Source organism: Gorilla gorilla, chromosome 11 (assembly GCF_029281585.2).
Source record: "Gorilla gorilla gorilla isolate KB3781 chromosome 11, NHGRI_mGorGor1-v2.1_pri, whole genome shotgun sequence".
Lineage (NCBI taxonomy): Eukaryota > Metazoa > Chordata > Mammalia > Primates > Hominidae > Gorilla > Gorilla gorilla.
The window spans coordinates 81,101,969-81,118,436 of NC_073235.2; the positions used below are offsets into that span (position 1 = coordinate 81,101,969).

Consider the following 16,468-nt stretch of genomic DNA (forward strand, 5'->3'; position numbering starts at 1 on the left):
AGGACTACAGAGCAGGAAAATCTGATTTGCTAAATTTTCTTTTGTTCAAATGGCAAGGTCAACAAAATTTCCAAAACTTTACGATTTGAACCACTTCTGTATTGGAATGTCAAAGTAGCAAATACAAGAGAGCCAGTTTTTGTGTTTTAATAATATTTTCTAACTAATAAAATAAGTCCAATTAATTTCACTCACATTCATTTTCTGAAAAAGTGTTTATTTAATTTCCCTGAAAAACATACAATACTTACGCTTAACTCGGAGGTGGGCACTAGATTTAACATTGGCGGCTTGGAAATCCACCCCACCCGTCTGGTCCAGGCGACAGTTGTGCAAAACAAGGGAGTGTATTTTACCTTCTTCCTTAATTTCACAATCCTGTACCAACAAAACAGAAAAACTTTCATAGAAAATAATTTTCTTTGAAATTTTGTTCTAAGGATAGAATATCTTAATTAAAGGAATGCAACAAATAAATGGTGATGAAACTTTATATAACTTTGAGCTCTTTTTTAGGAAGTAAAGCTTACAAGTACTAAGAGGAAAGCCACATTTATTTTAGCTGTATAATTCTGAGCCAACTAGCAGCATCACAGAGTATCTACAACCTTATACCCACTCTGCTGGATCAAAAGTAATGCAAGTGTGCCAGTCTGAGCCCATTCATAGACCCTGACATCTCTCTTTGGCTTAGGGTCTGATAGAGAAACTGCTATCATGTTTTAAATGTCCTGCATCCACTCTGACTTTCACCTGTTCTTTTCTAATTCACACAGCTCCTTTAGGTGTTGACAAGTTCAGAAATAGCCTTACAGGTGTTTGGAGTAGGGCCTCTCCCTTGAGTTTCCAGTTGGCGTGGATATCATCTTCAGAGATTTCGGTTTCAAAGCGTGCTGTCTCAGTCTCCATCACCTCCACACTGTGCAGGGGTCGCACCAGTTTAATTTCCCGATCTAGAAAAGTGAAGGGCCAGCATGGGTCATTAGCCTCTGGCACAAATAACCCCAATGCTTCAAGAGGGAAACTCATGGAAATTTCCTTACCCTCAATGTCAAGTTTTCCTGAGGTCTTATCTGTCCCACAGTCACAGGTGTACTGTCCAATATCTGATTTCAAGGCTTTCTTTAGGATTAGCATGCGTTTCTTGCCATCTGCCTTAATAACAGCATTTTTGGATGGCTTTATTTCCTTCCCATCCTTAAACCATTTCACTGGTGCATCTGCTTTGCTAATTTCACACTGTAGAATAACTTCATCTTTCTCTACACCAGTATAATCTTGAAGTTTTCCTGTAAAATATGGGTCTCCCTCTGCAAGTAAAGTGTAAGTGAAAAAGTTTTATTAATCACCTTAGGGAAATGACAATCTCTTGGAAAGTTTAAGACACAACTCACAGAGTTCTGAGTATCTTTCAAAATTGTGTCAAGTGTTCAATCATTTAACCTGTTTATGTTCAAAAGTTCTCTAAATATTAGGAAGGGAATCAGCGTATGGGATTTATCAAGATCTAATCCATTCATATTGAATTTTGAAACATTTTATTAACAGTAGCTAAAAAGACTGAAATTTAGCTTCAAATACAATTTTGTGTTCCTCCATTATTTGGGTAAATTTCTAATTTCTTAGCAACTCTATTATGTCCAGTTTACTTTTAAGCTTTCAGGTTCACATTGTTAGTTTTTCTTAATCAATTAATAGTTTGCCTTTAATCATGTCTATATATGTTAGCCTTCATGTTTAATCTTGTTGATATTAGGTGGCCAAGAAAAACAATGAGGCTTATTAATGTAAATTATGTAATATCTTCTCTTATGGGAAACTTGAAAAACATTCCTCTGAAATAATTTTGATAAAATGAAGAGATAGAAAGTATTTATATACTCCTATTTTAAACATGACAGGGCTCAATAATGCATGAAGAATTTTAAGTTGGCTTTTAATTGGCTATTTTGTGGGTGTAAGCTAGAATCTTCATTAATTTATAGTAATGAAGGTAAAGTGTTTTAGAAATAAGCCTGATTACATATGTGATAGCTTCTTAAGGAGTTGGGCTGCTTTCATGCAATATAACACATAGAAGACTATTTTATAGAATAGATACTCCACAAATTTCTGTTGAATCTAATGCAATAAAATTAAAATTTAAAAAGTACTTACCAAGAACAGTGAGTTTAGCTTCTGAACTCATCCCCATAGCTTCTACTCTAATTTGGGAGGTGTCATCAATAGACAGGTCTTTGAATGTGATTGAATGAGTTTTCCCTTCGTCTTGCATTGAGACCGACCTGGTGGTGTGTAGGCGCTGGTCATTCTTGAACCATTTAACTCGGATGTTATCATGAGATAACTCCACAGTAAATACAGCACTTTCCTTCTCTTTGGCAGTTACATCTTTGAGAGGGGTGAGGAATTTGAGCCGGATTCCTATCAAGAAAAAAAAGAAAGAACTTATTAATTGAAGCACTTTAAAGAAGAAATATAAAACTAAAGGCAAAAAAAAATGATTTTGGGGTGGACTATTTGATAAAACTATTTACCTTCAATGATCAGTTTGCCACTTGTGTGCTTATCTTCAGCTTCAAACATGTATTTTGCTTCATCTTCAAAAGCAGCTGACTTGATCACCATTGAATGCTTAGTGCCATCCTTTATAAGCTCAAATCTGTCATCACCTGTGATTTCCTGGGTTCCTTTTAGCCAACGGAATGTTTTGGGCTCCCTGGATACTTCACACTCAAACTTAGCCTCATCTTTCTCGAAGACTTTAACATCACTGAGGGGTGTGATGAAGATAAGAGGCAATTCTGAAAGAAGTGGACAGTGGATGAAGTCAGAATACGTTTCCATTGATGACCCTTGATCAATGCAGGGGTGTATCAGGAAGTCTTGCAGAGAAAATACAAAAACGTGGCTGACAAGTAGAGCATACCTTTCACTTTCAGATTGGCTGCAGATTTGGCATTAGCAGCCTGGAAGGAAACCTCTCCTGTCATACCCAGCTGACAGTTATGAAGGATCAGAATATGCTTCTTTCCATCCTCAATGATTTCACAGTCCTGTTTGGAGTGAGGGTTAGAAGGAAAGAAAGAACATCATTTATATAGTTATTCCTACAAATCATCAAGATATTTTTTGCCTTTTTTCACCCTATACAACCAAGCAACCCCTCTCCTATATAATTAGCTAATCTTGACTTACAGGGGAAGCTGTCAAAGGCTGTCCTTTCAGCTTCCACTGGCCGTGAACATCAGGTTCAGAAAGTTCAATTTCAAAGCGGGCTGTTTCACCAACAAACACCTCTACTCCGTACAGAGGCTTTTCCACTTTTATTAGTCGAGCTGAAATGATACAGTTTTGTTAGCATGACTGAACTAATAAACTTCAGATTCAGATAGGGTAAATTTTACATTGTTGAGCAACTCACCCTCAACAGTAACATTTGCCTTGGTCTTGTCTGTGCCACAGTCACACACATATTCGCCTTTATCTTTAAGGTCCGCCTTTTTGATTTTTAAGATGCGGCGCAGGCCATCTGCCTTGATAGAATATTTGGGTGAAGGGACAATCTCTTCACCATCTTTGAACCATTTCACTGGTACATCTTTGCTCAGTTCACACTTCAAAGTAATCTCATCCTTCTCCACTGCAGTTTTGTCATGTAATTTCACAGTGAAGTAGGGATCGGCCTCTGTAAAAGACATTTAGCATAAAATTAGAAGAATGTGAAAATTAAAGTTTATTAAAGAGTAAAAGGTTGCAAAATATTTTATTACTCCCCACTCCCATGATTCAGAAACTGGCTATCTGGTTATACTTGGTTACATTTACCTAAGACCTTCAGCTGTGCTGTGGAGCTCAGCTCCTTGACTTGAGCTTTTATCTGAGATATATCATCCAATGTCACTTCTTTCATTTCCAATTTGTGAGTCTTGCCCTCAGAAGAGATGAGTACTGTTCTGCTTGTATGGAGTTTGGCATCATTTTTGAACCAGACTACATGCATTTTTTCATGAGAAAGTTCACAAACAAAAGTTGCTGTTTCACCTTCTTTTACTGTTTGATCTTCAAGAGGTGACATGAATTTCAGTCTTATACCTGAAATGCAAGCATAGATAATGCCTCAGAAACACAATTCACCTTCAGAAAGATTCCATTCTAATCTGCCTGAGTAAAAGGGACCCATTTCACATGGCACTTATTTATTCATCTTTCCAAATAGAGCTCCACTAAAAAAAAATTAAGGGGGGTTGTTTTGGTAACACTGTGAAAGTTAATTAGTGATGCATTATCACAGCTTTTAGAACTTGGCGTCCTATCTTTAAAGTCATATATTTGCATGCCTTTATGGGATGTCACAGATCTCATTAGCTCGCTTACCTGTGACAAACAACCGAGCTGAGGTCTTCTTGCCCTCCACTTCAGCAGTATAGACCCCTTCATCATCAAATTGAGAATCATTAATAACAAGAATATGTTTCTTTCCATCAGCGATGATATCAAATTTGTCAGATGACTTGATTATATCAGGTCCTTTGGACCATATAACATTTGCCTCTCGGGTGAGGACACATTCGAATCGAGCCTGTCGCCTTTCTGGAACAGTGACATCCTTCAGGGGCACAGCAAAGTCAAGTTCGATTTCTGAAAATCAGACATTAAGAATGAGGCTTTTCAGAATGCACAGGGATGTGGAATGAAGTTGAGCCCCCTCCCCAAATTCTAAAAGCCCCATACCTTTTACTGTCAAAATGGCAGTTGTAATTGCATTAAGGGCCTGGTAGAGGACTTCACCAGCTTGGTCCAGTTTGACTTTGTGCAAAGTTAAGAAGCGTTTTCCACCTTCTGCTTTGATTTCACAAGTCTGAAAAACAATAGTTTTAGTAACCATTTGAAAGAGATAAATTCCCTATAGGAGAAGTGTTTCAGATACAAATTTCTATAGAGTTTTAAAAATTACTACTAATAAAAGTAAGCAGAGAATTCCCTGTCATAACATTTTACACAAATTGTTCAAGTTGTCCCCAAATGATACGTAAAATTTCTTTCCTTCTTGGAGACTTTAGAAGACTCCATTAACTCCATTATTATTAAAGCAACCCGAACCTAGGATATAGATCCTGAATATCGGATGTGGTTATTTTATATGACTAACAATTTAAAATGTGAAATTACTCACAGGTGAGGGCCTTAGAAGTTCTCCTTTCAGTTTCCATTGTCCAGGAATGTCTGCCTCTGAGATTTCTGCATCAAAGCTTGCACTTTCTTTCTCATAGATGGTAACGTCCTCTATTGGTTTAAGCAGTTCAACTTCACGCTCTGTATTGGTCAGGGGTGAAGTAACATAATGCTTTAGACAACCCAACGATGCTTTGCTTTTATGTGTTTTGGTGTGTTATCTGGCTTTACACATACGCAAAACTTATAATTTGAATAAAAGGTAAGATTTTATACCTCCAAGTGTCAGCTTTGCAGGGTATCTTTTTCCTTCAATTTCCACTGCATACTCAGCAATATCTTCTGGCATAGCATTCTTAATTTTGAGGTATAGATGATTTCCATCTCTCAGTATTTCAGTCTTATCATTTGGTTCCGCAGGGATTTCATCATATCCTTTGAACCACTTAATGTTTGGAGTATCTTTTGCTATATCACAGGCAAAAATAGCTGTCCCCTTGGGTTTCACATGCTGGTCTCGTATAGGTTTCACCAGCCAATCTCTAATGACTTCTATATGAAAATAAGATCAGAAAAAATGATTAAGGTCTGAACAAGTAATATACATAGCTTCCTTAGTAAATTTCAGGAATAGGAAAAATTTCACAATATTGGGCATAATTAATCCACTATAGGATATATTGTTATTCCCCTCTTAGGTACAAGATTTCTGATATTGTAATACTGGGAAACGAGGTCCTTTCTTCCATTTTCTTAGTGTAATAATAAGCAGAACGAAATCTCCCAGGAAAGTACTAACCTACTACTTTTACGCAAGATGAACACTCCAGGTTGTTGGCGTTTTCCACAGTAACTGTGTATGTTCCAGCATCTGTGTCATCCGCATCGTTGATGGTCAGGGCCCGCATCAAGCCAATGACGCCTGGCACAATTCGGCCAGGTTTCTCCACCACAATCTTGCCATCCTTCCTCCAGACCACGTCACGCTCTTTGTTTAACTCGCAGCTCAAGTACAATGGCTGTCCTTTGACCACTGTGACTTCCTCTTCCAGTGTTTTTACAAAACGCACAGGAAGTTCTATGGAGAATTTCAGTAAATATTTCAATAAATACAATATTTTCAATGAAATAAAACTTGGAAATAAGAGGTTTTGTAAAACTACAATGCAAGTTGCTACTAAGGTTTGTTACATTAAAGTTTAATATAGATTATGTTCAGAAGACTAGGAATTACCTTCTACAACAAGTTTAGCCGTGGAGGTCTTTTCTTTGTTTCCCAAACGTAAAACACAGGTGTATTCACCAGCATCGGAAAGTTGAACATCAATGATGTGCAGCTTTCTGTCTTTACCATCTGCAATAAACCTGTGCTTGGGACTCTCACGGATATTGCTACCGTCTTTCATCCAGGTTGTAATTGCAGTGGAAGGGGAGACCAAACATTCAAAGATTGCTGAAGAGCCAACGAACTCTGATTCTGTCAAGATGATGTCTTTGATTTCTTTCACAAACTTCAGTGGCACAGCCTTTAGCTGGTAGGTGAACGGGGCTTCATCAGGAGGTTTCTCTCCACCACTTCCTGGCCTTAACTTTCTCCTTTCGGCTTCTATTGGTGAAGGAGTCTTTTTGGGTACACCTAATTCAAAGTAAAATAAAAAGTTGATTTGGCATCTCCTTAGGAGTCAGAAAGTTCATACTTGGCTGCCTGCTGGATAAAACCAGCCGTAAAGCAATTAGAAGACAAGAAGAGAAAACTAAAGACCAGGCAATTGAAAGGCCAATTGAATTTATACTGTCTTGTTTCAGGCAGGAAAATGAGATGGTATAAGGAATCCATGAATAATAAATGTCCCTTTTCTCAAGTTTTAATCTGAAGTATAAAATAGCCAGATTAATGTCTAATTATTTTATCTGCCATGTATAAATACCATGCATATGAAAAATGAAGCTAAGAACTTATGGGATTCACTATGCTAAAATATAGTTCGATATATATATATATATATATATCTCCTTGCATAATACTAAAAGTATTACTTGAAATATCAGAAAACATGCTAGTTTTAGTAGAATCAATTAGAAAAAATAAAAATTGTTATGAATTTTGAAATTTTTTTCCCCTTGAATATGAACTTTGGAAATTCAGAGTGGAAGGTTACAATGCAAGTACTGGAAAAATGAATCTCACCTTTGATAGGACCTTTTGGCTTGGCAGCCTCTTCCTTAGGTGCTTTGGCTTCTGAAATAAAAATAAAACTCAGCATTTAAACACTTTTCAGACTTATTTCATGTTTAATAGTAAACCATGGAGGGTGAGTCATGCTCCATTATAAATATTAACGCCTAAAGAGAAATTGGTTTCATTTATATGACTTCTATGGAAAATCACATTTCCAGGAAGGCATATTCTGAGATTGAAGAGCTCAAGCTAAATTGCCAACATATTTAGGATTAACAACTTCTTTCAGCAAGTGCCTTATTATCTTCCCATTTTTGGAAGGCTTACTGTTGCCTTGTGAGGAAAAGTTTTGCTCCTGCCTAGCTGTGCAAAATATTTTATATGTTTATGTAAGTCCTGATTATGTGAACCAAGGAAATAAGGTTTTGTCAATAAGAAATCAGTGTAGGGAAAAGGGAAATGGCTGAGAAGTTACCAAAAGCCTTTCTTTTTATGTCTAAATTGGGCAGACAAACAAATCCAGGGAAGACTAAGGAAAAAGAGTCCATGTACCACACATGCATGAGTTTCTTTGAAGATTTCCCTTAGACAATGAAGTAAGGCAGAAGCAAGAGAGTTCTGACATTTAGAGTTTGATTCCATTATTAATACAGGGACAGTATAAACTGTGGAATGAGTTCTCTAGCTTCAGCCCCCAGGATAACTGAGAATAGCTTTATTTTTATACATACTTAATTAGTCAAGAGCAGTTCATCACCTTTTTCTGAATAATAAAAGTACTACGTTGACATTATAAAAGTTTAAAAGAATATGCCCAAATCATAAACATCAGCAACAAAATATAACATAAATATTAAAAATTAAACTACAGTCAAAAGAATATAGTGTATTTTTTTATGTCATTAAACATGGTAATGTCCAAATATTTTGAGATAATTTTAAATAAATTTCTAAATAATTTATATAAAAATATATAAACAAATATAAAATGACTAATTATTGAATTGATAATCTAAAATAATATAATTTTTCCAAATAGTTTTATTTATTGATTTATTAAAGATATAAGCCAATTTTTATTATTAGGTTCAGAAAATTAAATTAAAAAATTTCTCTGTCAAACTATTATGGACATTTCTAAATGTTATTCCCGGGGCCTATGCACATCTCACTGTGGAATGTAACAAATAGTTCTCTTTTTATTTTTTTAATTCACCCTGAATTTTTTATTTTGTGCTTTATCAGTGGAGATGATCATTTTTCCATAGGAACAAATTGTCAAGGCATTATATTGAATATCTTAGATTCTTCACATCTTAGAAAATTATCAATACATGCCTTCTCCCCCCCCCCCCCACCGCCCCCGCTTTAAATTTACTTTGTTTTATTTTTGGTTTTGTTGTTTCTTTTTTAAAAAAATAATTTCAACTTTTATTTTAAACTCATGGGATGCATGTGCAGTTTTGTTATGTGGATATATTTCATGATGCTGAGGTTTGGGATATGAGTGATCTCATCACCCAGATAGTGAGCCAAAGGGCAAATAGTCAGGATGTGTATGTTTATCAATGACTATCAATTACACATCAAATCAGTTTTGATCAATTGTATCCCAAATTATCACTTAAATGATGAACTATACTAAATAGTTCATATACAATTAATAGGTGCTTTAAGTTTGGACTTGAGATACCTATACCATTAAGTTAGAACATTTAAGAAAATTATTATTGATCTAATTCCTTATACAGATTAAAAGACTGAAATATGGAGTCTCTTTTTTCTTTTTCTTTCTTATTGTGGTAAAATATACCTAACATAAAATTTACCATTTTAGCCATTTTTAAGTATTCAATTCAGTTGCATGAAATACATTCACAATATTGTACAACCATCAACACTATCCATTTCCAGAACTTTTACATTATCCCAATATACACACTTTTTTAAAAAAGAGAAATTGTTCCAATAGGGTATAAGGGAAATTTGAAGCTTCATGGGATTCTTATATGTATACCCTTACAGGGTCTCTGCCTGTCTCCTTAGTTTTTATCAGCCCCAAACATATTCATTACTTAATCTCCAAAGCATATGAAAGAAATGATGCAACCCAGGAACGTACATTCCAGTTAAGGCACAATATTCACCCACTGGGCAAGAGACAAGGTGGATAAAGGATATCACATGAAGAAAAGGTAGAAACTTATCATAAACCTCCGAAGTTGAAATGATACCTATGTTGCAGCATAAACAGGGCTTGAATTTTAATCAAGTGTGAATACTTTTATTAAGTCACCAAAACAAACTAGCAAACAGAAAGCTACAGGATAAATACCTGCTTTCTTTCCAACTACAGGCACTGTTACTGGGGCAGCGATGGGGGTTGGTTCAGGTTCCACAGGAGGTGGTTTGATTGTTTTCACTTCTGTAGAGAGAAGTCCATTGCATTAGTGGTATCAATTTGTCACTTCCTAAAAACTTATTTGGTAGCTTATTTGCCTCTTCTGATATAATTTTGAAATCTTCAAATAACTAGTTTTTAAGAGAATAGTATATTAAGCATTTTGAGACGTTAGAAATCATTTGATGCATACTGACTTTCACCTACTATCTTTTATTAAGTACATGTTATGTGTGTGAATACAGAAAGAATATGCTGTTGACATTGAGGATAAGCTTGCTCACCTGCTTCAGGCTTTGGTTTCGGTTCAGGTGCAGGGAGAGGTATTGCTGGCTTGATTTCAGGCACTGAAATAATTTAGAGTAGAGGGCAGATTATTACAGGATTTTTGAAGTTTTTCACAAAGTCAAAACCAAAATTAAGCCCACGTATCTTGGAAGATATTAGAATTTATATACATATAATTATCAAATCAAGTATTTGATTAGTTTTCATTTTAAACAACATATTTGGAAAATATAGTAAGGCAATGTTCTTGGTTTTAATGTGGTTATTTATCTCATTGCCCATAAATACAATTTTTTTTCAGGTAACTTATTTAGCAACTGAGTAATCATTAGCCAATTGCATAGGAGAGTGAGATGGTAAAGAAAATTAAGCCATATGTGATTAACAGATTAAGGTCATGTGTTCAAATCTTGATGTCAGTGTAATGATATTTTAAATGATACATATTTGCATTTTTAGAGACAACTAAGAATGACAGTAGATTTGTACCTTTTGTTGGTTCAGGAATCTTCCTTTCCCTTTTTGTAACAGTAGGTACTTCAACCTCTTCAACAGGTTTTGGAGGTGGTGGTTCTGGTACTTTAAGATAATAAGATTATTTTTTCAGTGTTAATATTTGAATATTTAGGAAGCACCTCATCTGAAATATCAATTTATTTTTCAAAAACTCTATGGATGGTTTTTTAAAAAACCTTATAGTTTATCAAGTAATTTCTATTTTATTTTCTTGACTCTGCTTCCATTTATTTTTCTTCCTTTTATTCCATCCACTTATCTTCCACTCCCCTTAGCTCTCTCCTTCTAAATCACTTCTATAATAGTTCCCAATAATTTTGCCCTTTGAGAATAGGCTAATGATAAAAACCAACCCATTTAAAAGCCCCCAGATTATGAAACCTTTGCTGACACCCTCCCATGAATAGCCACTGGATTATTTCAGTCATTTCTACTGGAAGAACTTAAGTTGCAAAGTAATGATAAGAATGAAGTGCAGGGAAATACATGAATGGATTTGGGAATTACTATAAAAATATTTAAACAGAAAGCAGACAATGGAAAACAGAGACTACATCACAGATGAAATATGAAGCCATGTTTACATCTAACTTCATTTATGTTTACAAGATAAACCTTTTGTTAAATGTCCATTTTGTTAAAAGATAATCTTACAAATTGTCACTGAGATTCCTACCTGCAGGTTTTTTAACTTTTTCTAGTTTTTTAGGTTCTACTTTAGGTTCTTCTTCTTCAGGTCTTTTTCTTAGAACTTTAAAGACAAAAAGGTTTATATGTAAACCAAGACAAACTAATGAAGATGTTGAATAAGCTTGACAAATGCAAATAATGTACAAAGCAAGGAAAATGAAAAAAAGCATGCTACTTAGCACTCTGGAAAGTAAGCATTTACACGGAAAGTGTTTTTTGTTTTGTTTTTTTAAATCAAAGGTTGTCAATTATAATAGCACTCAAAGTTACTTTGTTTCTATCTAGATAGAGGGTCTATTCTGAGACAAGTCTGTGGGAGAAACAGCTCCAACACAAAATGAATAATTTGAATAGCAACGAATTATAATAATAATTAAATGTTAATGATTTAATGAGTATGTAAATAAGTAGAAAGTTTACTTAAGCAGCGATATCTGAAGAAATGTAGCCTAAAAATCAGTAATTCTATGTGAAGACAATGTTAGAACTTAATTCTTCATTTGACTATCTTGTTTCTCATTCTTTAATATTTTATTAGTCAGAAAGAAATGTTCAGTTTCTTAAAAATGTTATTTATTAGTTGTGGTGATCCTGTGTCACACTTTAAAACTGAATATTGAATTTAAGCTAAAGTAGTTTCATATAAGGTATTTAATAGGTTTAGTGTACTTTACTACATAATTTGGTTATGAAAATGGCAGTCATAGTTGTTGTTAGTTTAGAATATTATCAACTTAGTTATGTCTATTAACATTTTAAATTTCAAAATACTGTGAATGCTCACAAAATTTCTGTCTTTTCTTTTAAAAAAAAAGATCTGGAAATGACATTTTTCTTAATTTTCAATGAAACTACAAACAAATTTTGATAAATAGCCAACCAATTCAAAGAAAACCAAAGGACAGAAACATTTTGTAAGCTTTCAAGTTCATTTTTAAAATATACTTAACGCTGACAGAATGGTTGAAAAATACTATACCGCTTTTCAGAACAACTTCTTCCTTTGGTTCAGGTTTACGTTCAGGAAGTAATTTGCGAACTTTCTTTTCACCTCCAGGCACTTAAAAGAATATGATTTCAAATTTTGAAGTGAATTTATATAAAAACGGAATTTCAACAAGAAAAATGTCTCTCCTAAAACTAGTTAACTGTAGTGCATTAAGTAACAATTTTCGCTGCATATAAATACCACAGAATTTAAGTTTAAATGATACATTTCAAGTTATCTCCTCTGCAAATATCTATACAGCCTTGTGATGAAATTCAACTCCATTAACTGCAGGCAAATGTATTCATTTTAAATGCATGTAGAGGATGTTGCTCTATACTGACTTTATGAATCTTTCATCAAATTACAGGGTTCTTGACAGCATCTTTGTCCCAAACTGCAATTGTAGATTGTCCAAATCTACGATGTTATCTACCCAACCACTAAATGTATGAAAATGATACTGGCAAGTGTTAGTGCCATCATTCAGTCTTCTCCACTGAGGGAAGAAGGTGGCCAAGAGTTCCGGTTTGTGACTTTGATGCTGGGGAAGGGCCATATCTCACTTTCTGAACAGAAAAAGAGTAGCCTTTCTTAAGATTTCCTTTTTGAAATAATGCTGGATAAAATATTTAAAATTATAGAATTATAAAATTTCAAAGCTGGTGTTGGAAGCTCATTTTTCATGAATAAGAAAATGTTCTTAAATTCATTCAAATTAAGGAACACAAGGAATTCAAAATTTCCTGTTGCGTCTACAGTGAATACTGAGCATGGTGGATGATGCTATTTTATAGAGCAGCCTCTTTTGCTATTATGGCCCTCATAGATTTGAATGGTGAAAGAAAGGAACACGTGGTGATTATTAAACCATTTTTCTCTCTACTAATGTCAATTAAAATCTAATTTAAAACAGTATTTATTTGTATCGTGTAACTATTTGCTATTAGAAATCTGAATTTTTAGATATTTCTATAAAACTTCCTATTTAGGGCTTTAAACAAGAAATTTGCAATTCATTAAATGGTTTTTTATGTGATAAAGATAACTGCTTAACTCTTATTTCAAAAATTTAAGCCTACAATAGGCAAATATGTATTTCGTCTTGAATAATCATTTTTTCCTAATGTCAAACATTTTAAGTAAAAATTTTAAAGTTAAACATTACGTATTTTATCCAGGATAAATTGTGTTGGCCTTCAATACTATTTTAGAGGTACTAATCTTCTTAATAACTATTTTTATTGCTCAAACCCAGAAAGAAGCACATGCATCTAATTAATGTAAAGTGAGGAGGCATAATATAGATTTTCTTTACTGATATAATGAACATAGTGAAAATATATCTGTGCATTTTTTATATTATTATTTTATTTTAAAAATCTTATTGATGTTTGAGAACCCAACATTGTAGCTATTATTTTTAAAGTCATTATATGTGATTATGTGCCATTTTAATGTTTATGATCAATATCCATGATAACATTATTTTGTAATCGCCTCTTTATGAAATCAGGAAATGTATATTTATATGGGTGACTTTTTTCCCCAAAATTTCAGAGTGACCAGAAACAGTCTTAATTTCTAGGTCTGAATGTGTTGATTACTTGAACAGAACACTACTACCCATTAGAAAAATTATGTTTATTTTTGATAGATGTTTTCTAGACTCTTATAATTCATTTAGTTTTCTTTAGGGTCTAATTTTAGATGAGACCTTATTAGGGAAAATATTGTTTACAGAAAAATACATTTTGAAAAATTACCTACAGTAATAAGGAAATTTTTCTGAAATGTGAGTTCTGTACCCCTCAGAGAATGACTTAGAGCCAGTGAGAAGAGAGTGACACGAAAGTCCTAAGGAAATCCCTACAAATAACCTTAATAATATAAAAGGAAGATAGGACTTATTTTTAGTGCTTATTACATTGGCTAAAATTTTTATGTCAGGTGAAATGTCAAAACAGTTTACTATTAGCTCTCAGCATTTTAATCTCATATGTCTCTTGATATCAATTTTGGCTAACCAGTAAAATTTGTTATTTTTAAGTTTAGGAAAATGCAAGAAGACATATGTAGATGAGACAAAGATAGACCATGTCTATACATGTATGAAATGGATGGGAGACAAAGGAAGCGACACTCATGAGCCAGGACCATAAAAGCCACAGAAATATAAGAAATGAATGGGACTACTCTCTGATCATTGAAAAAGAGAGACAGAACATTCGATGGAGGCAGAAAGAGCGAGGAGTCAGGTAAAGGGGTACTACATAAGTATGTATTTTTCAGCCTGTGAAATACCTTTCAGAGGTGTAAGCTCCACTTTTTCTGGAACCTGAGGTTTTTCAGGAACTTTCTTCTTTGGAATAGCTTTAAAGAATATGATTTTACTTTTGTTATTTGTATATTTAATCTGAAGCAAGTGATTAACTTTCTACTCCAAGAATCAAAACCAAGCTTTGCTTATAACCAGAAAGCATTAATAACAGCCAAGAACAGCCTTCAAAGAACATACAAGCAGCATTCGAACCATGAAAACAGACTGCAGTTTTACTCCAAAGTTCAGTAGTTAATTAAAGACCAGCAGAAAAAGAAGACAATTTTTGTTATTGGCAGGAGGAAGAAATTTTCCTTTAAGCATATATTTTACATTAAGGGAAATGTATTTATGTGTGTGTCTTCATGGAGTGTCAATTAACAGATGGGTGGCCTTTCAAGAGGTGCCAGAAGGTCCCCCTAATGGCTATGAGGGTTGTAGAGGGCAAGAATCACCAACGGCAATGTCTTATGCTGGAAGACTGTGGTTTGAAGATACATAGGTCTGTATGGGGAAAGTGCATATCTAAGATTACATCTAGATAATTTTAGATTGGGGAATCATATGACGTCACAAGCCAACTTTTTATTAAAATAAGAATAATATGTTTCTGCCAGTTTATTTCAGCTTTTAAAGAAACTGATATTTTTAAAATTAAGTAACATTGTGTCAATTCATAGAAAAATCAAAATATAAGAAGGGGGAAGGGAAGTTTAATAATAGGAAGAGATGCTGGATACCAAATGTCTTCATAACCACTCTTTCCAGCTCCCCTGAGAACCACACAGAACACTTCTTTAAGTTGCAAGAAAAAAAAAAGATGGGGGAACAGTAACAAGTCATTCATATGCTTTCCTTTCATGATATATAGGCACATATCAGCTACTGGAAATCATAACTATATTACTTGTAATGTATTTAAAAGCACATGCAATTCTTTAAGAAGAAAGTTTTGGCTTTTATGTAAATGTGTTACTGCAATATTAAAAATATCTTGCAAGGATTTCTTATACATTCCTTAAGCATAAGATCGCAATGATATGTATAGCAATCAGGCTTTGAAATCAGGAAACTCTTTCTCCCCACTCCACAAAAGAAAGTTAATTGGACAGCGCCTGCATTCAGATATCCCGGATGATGCTATCAATGTACTTTCTGACTTTTGCAGCAGCAGGCATGGCATGACAAGCAACCCAGGAACCATGGGGCAGCAGAAGACACAGCTCTATGCAATCTCACAGTACAATCATGTCTGAAAGTACACACTTCTAAAAATCATACATTTCTTGCAAGCATCATTTCAGATGGCTGGATAGAAGTTTGAAGCAGGCTAATAAAACTTTGGAAGTGGCATTTTTTACCTTTAAGTTGGAATATTTTCTCCTTCACATCTTCCTTAGGTGGAGCAGGTGGAGGAGGTGGGGGTCTTGGTTTGAGTTTTGGCTTCTCAATAACCTTCTTTTCAGGTTCAGGTTCTTGAAAGAGTATTTCAGAGGTGTTAGTATATGTATATGTTAGCATGTGGATATGTAGTATATTTAATAGAAATTATATATATATATATGAAGTACAAAGTTTACTTTTTAAGGTACGTAATACCAGTATCCAACATAAAACACAGAACATAAAACATAAAAATATCAACCCTTTACACAGATGATGAGAAATACAGCAAAGGCACCAATAACAACAACAAACAAAGCATCCAGACAAGCCACAGTTGACATGAGAGAAACAGTACAAGTTACGTGGAAACCTAAGAATGAGGCTCACATTTACAACAAAGAATACTTTACATACAAATGGGAACAGACATACTACATATGTACAACAACATAAACCATATACATTTCAAGAGAAAGAATATGATAAAGAAGATTTAAGTCCACTGGATTGAATACCTTTTACTGG

At 34.1% G+C, this 16,468-nt stretch overlaps 1 protein-coding gene across 1 annotated transcript in view; it reads right to left on the minus strand.

Annotated features, from left to right (window-relative positions):
* Positions 1-16,468, minus strand: part of TTN (titin) — a 281,502-nt gene that overhangs the window by 104,308 nt on the left and 160,726 nt on the right. Inside the window, exons 196-218 of the mRNA XM_063695029.1 lie at positions 15,919-16,032; positions 14,542-14,610; positions 12,229-12,309; positions 11,236-11,310; positions 10,533-10,622; positions 10,040-10,102; positions 9,690-9,779; positions 7,364-7,414; positions 6,410-6,811; positions 5,975-6,253; positions 5,452-5,727; positions 5,177-5,316; positions 4,735-4,861; positions 4,378-4,641; positions 3,829-4,095; positions 3,425-3,688; positions 3,199-3,338; positions 2,930-3,056; positions 2,538-2,804; positions 2,158-2,424; positions 1,044-1,310; positions 814-953; positions 252-378 (exon numbers count right to left, since the gene is read on the minus strand). Coding sequence (XP_063551099.1) covers positions 252-378; positions 814-953; positions 1,044-1,310; positions 2,158-2,424; positions 2,538-2,804; positions 2,930-3,056; positions 3,199-3,338; positions 3,425-3,688; positions 3,829-4,095; positions 4,378-4,641; positions 4,735-4,861; positions 5,177-5,316; positions 5,452-5,727; positions 5,975-6,253; positions 6,410-6,811; positions 7,364-7,414; positions 9,690-9,779; positions 10,040-10,102; positions 10,533-10,622; positions 11,236-11,310; positions 12,229-12,309; positions 14,542-14,610; positions 15,919-16,032 — 3,987 coding nt within the window. The remainder of the gene's footprint in view (positions 1-251; positions 379-813; positions 954-1,043; positions 1,311-2,157; positions 2,425-2,537; positions 2,805-2,929; positions 3,057-3,198; positions 3,339-3,424; positions 3,689-3,828; positions 4,096-4,377; positions 4,642-4,734; positions 4,862-5,176; positions 5,317-5,451; positions 5,728-5,974; positions 6,254-6,409; positions 6,812-7,363; positions 7,415-9,689; positions 9,780-10,039; positions 10,103-10,532; positions 10,623-11,235; positions 11,311-12,228; positions 12,310-14,541; positions 14,611-15,918; positions 16,033-16,468) is intronic.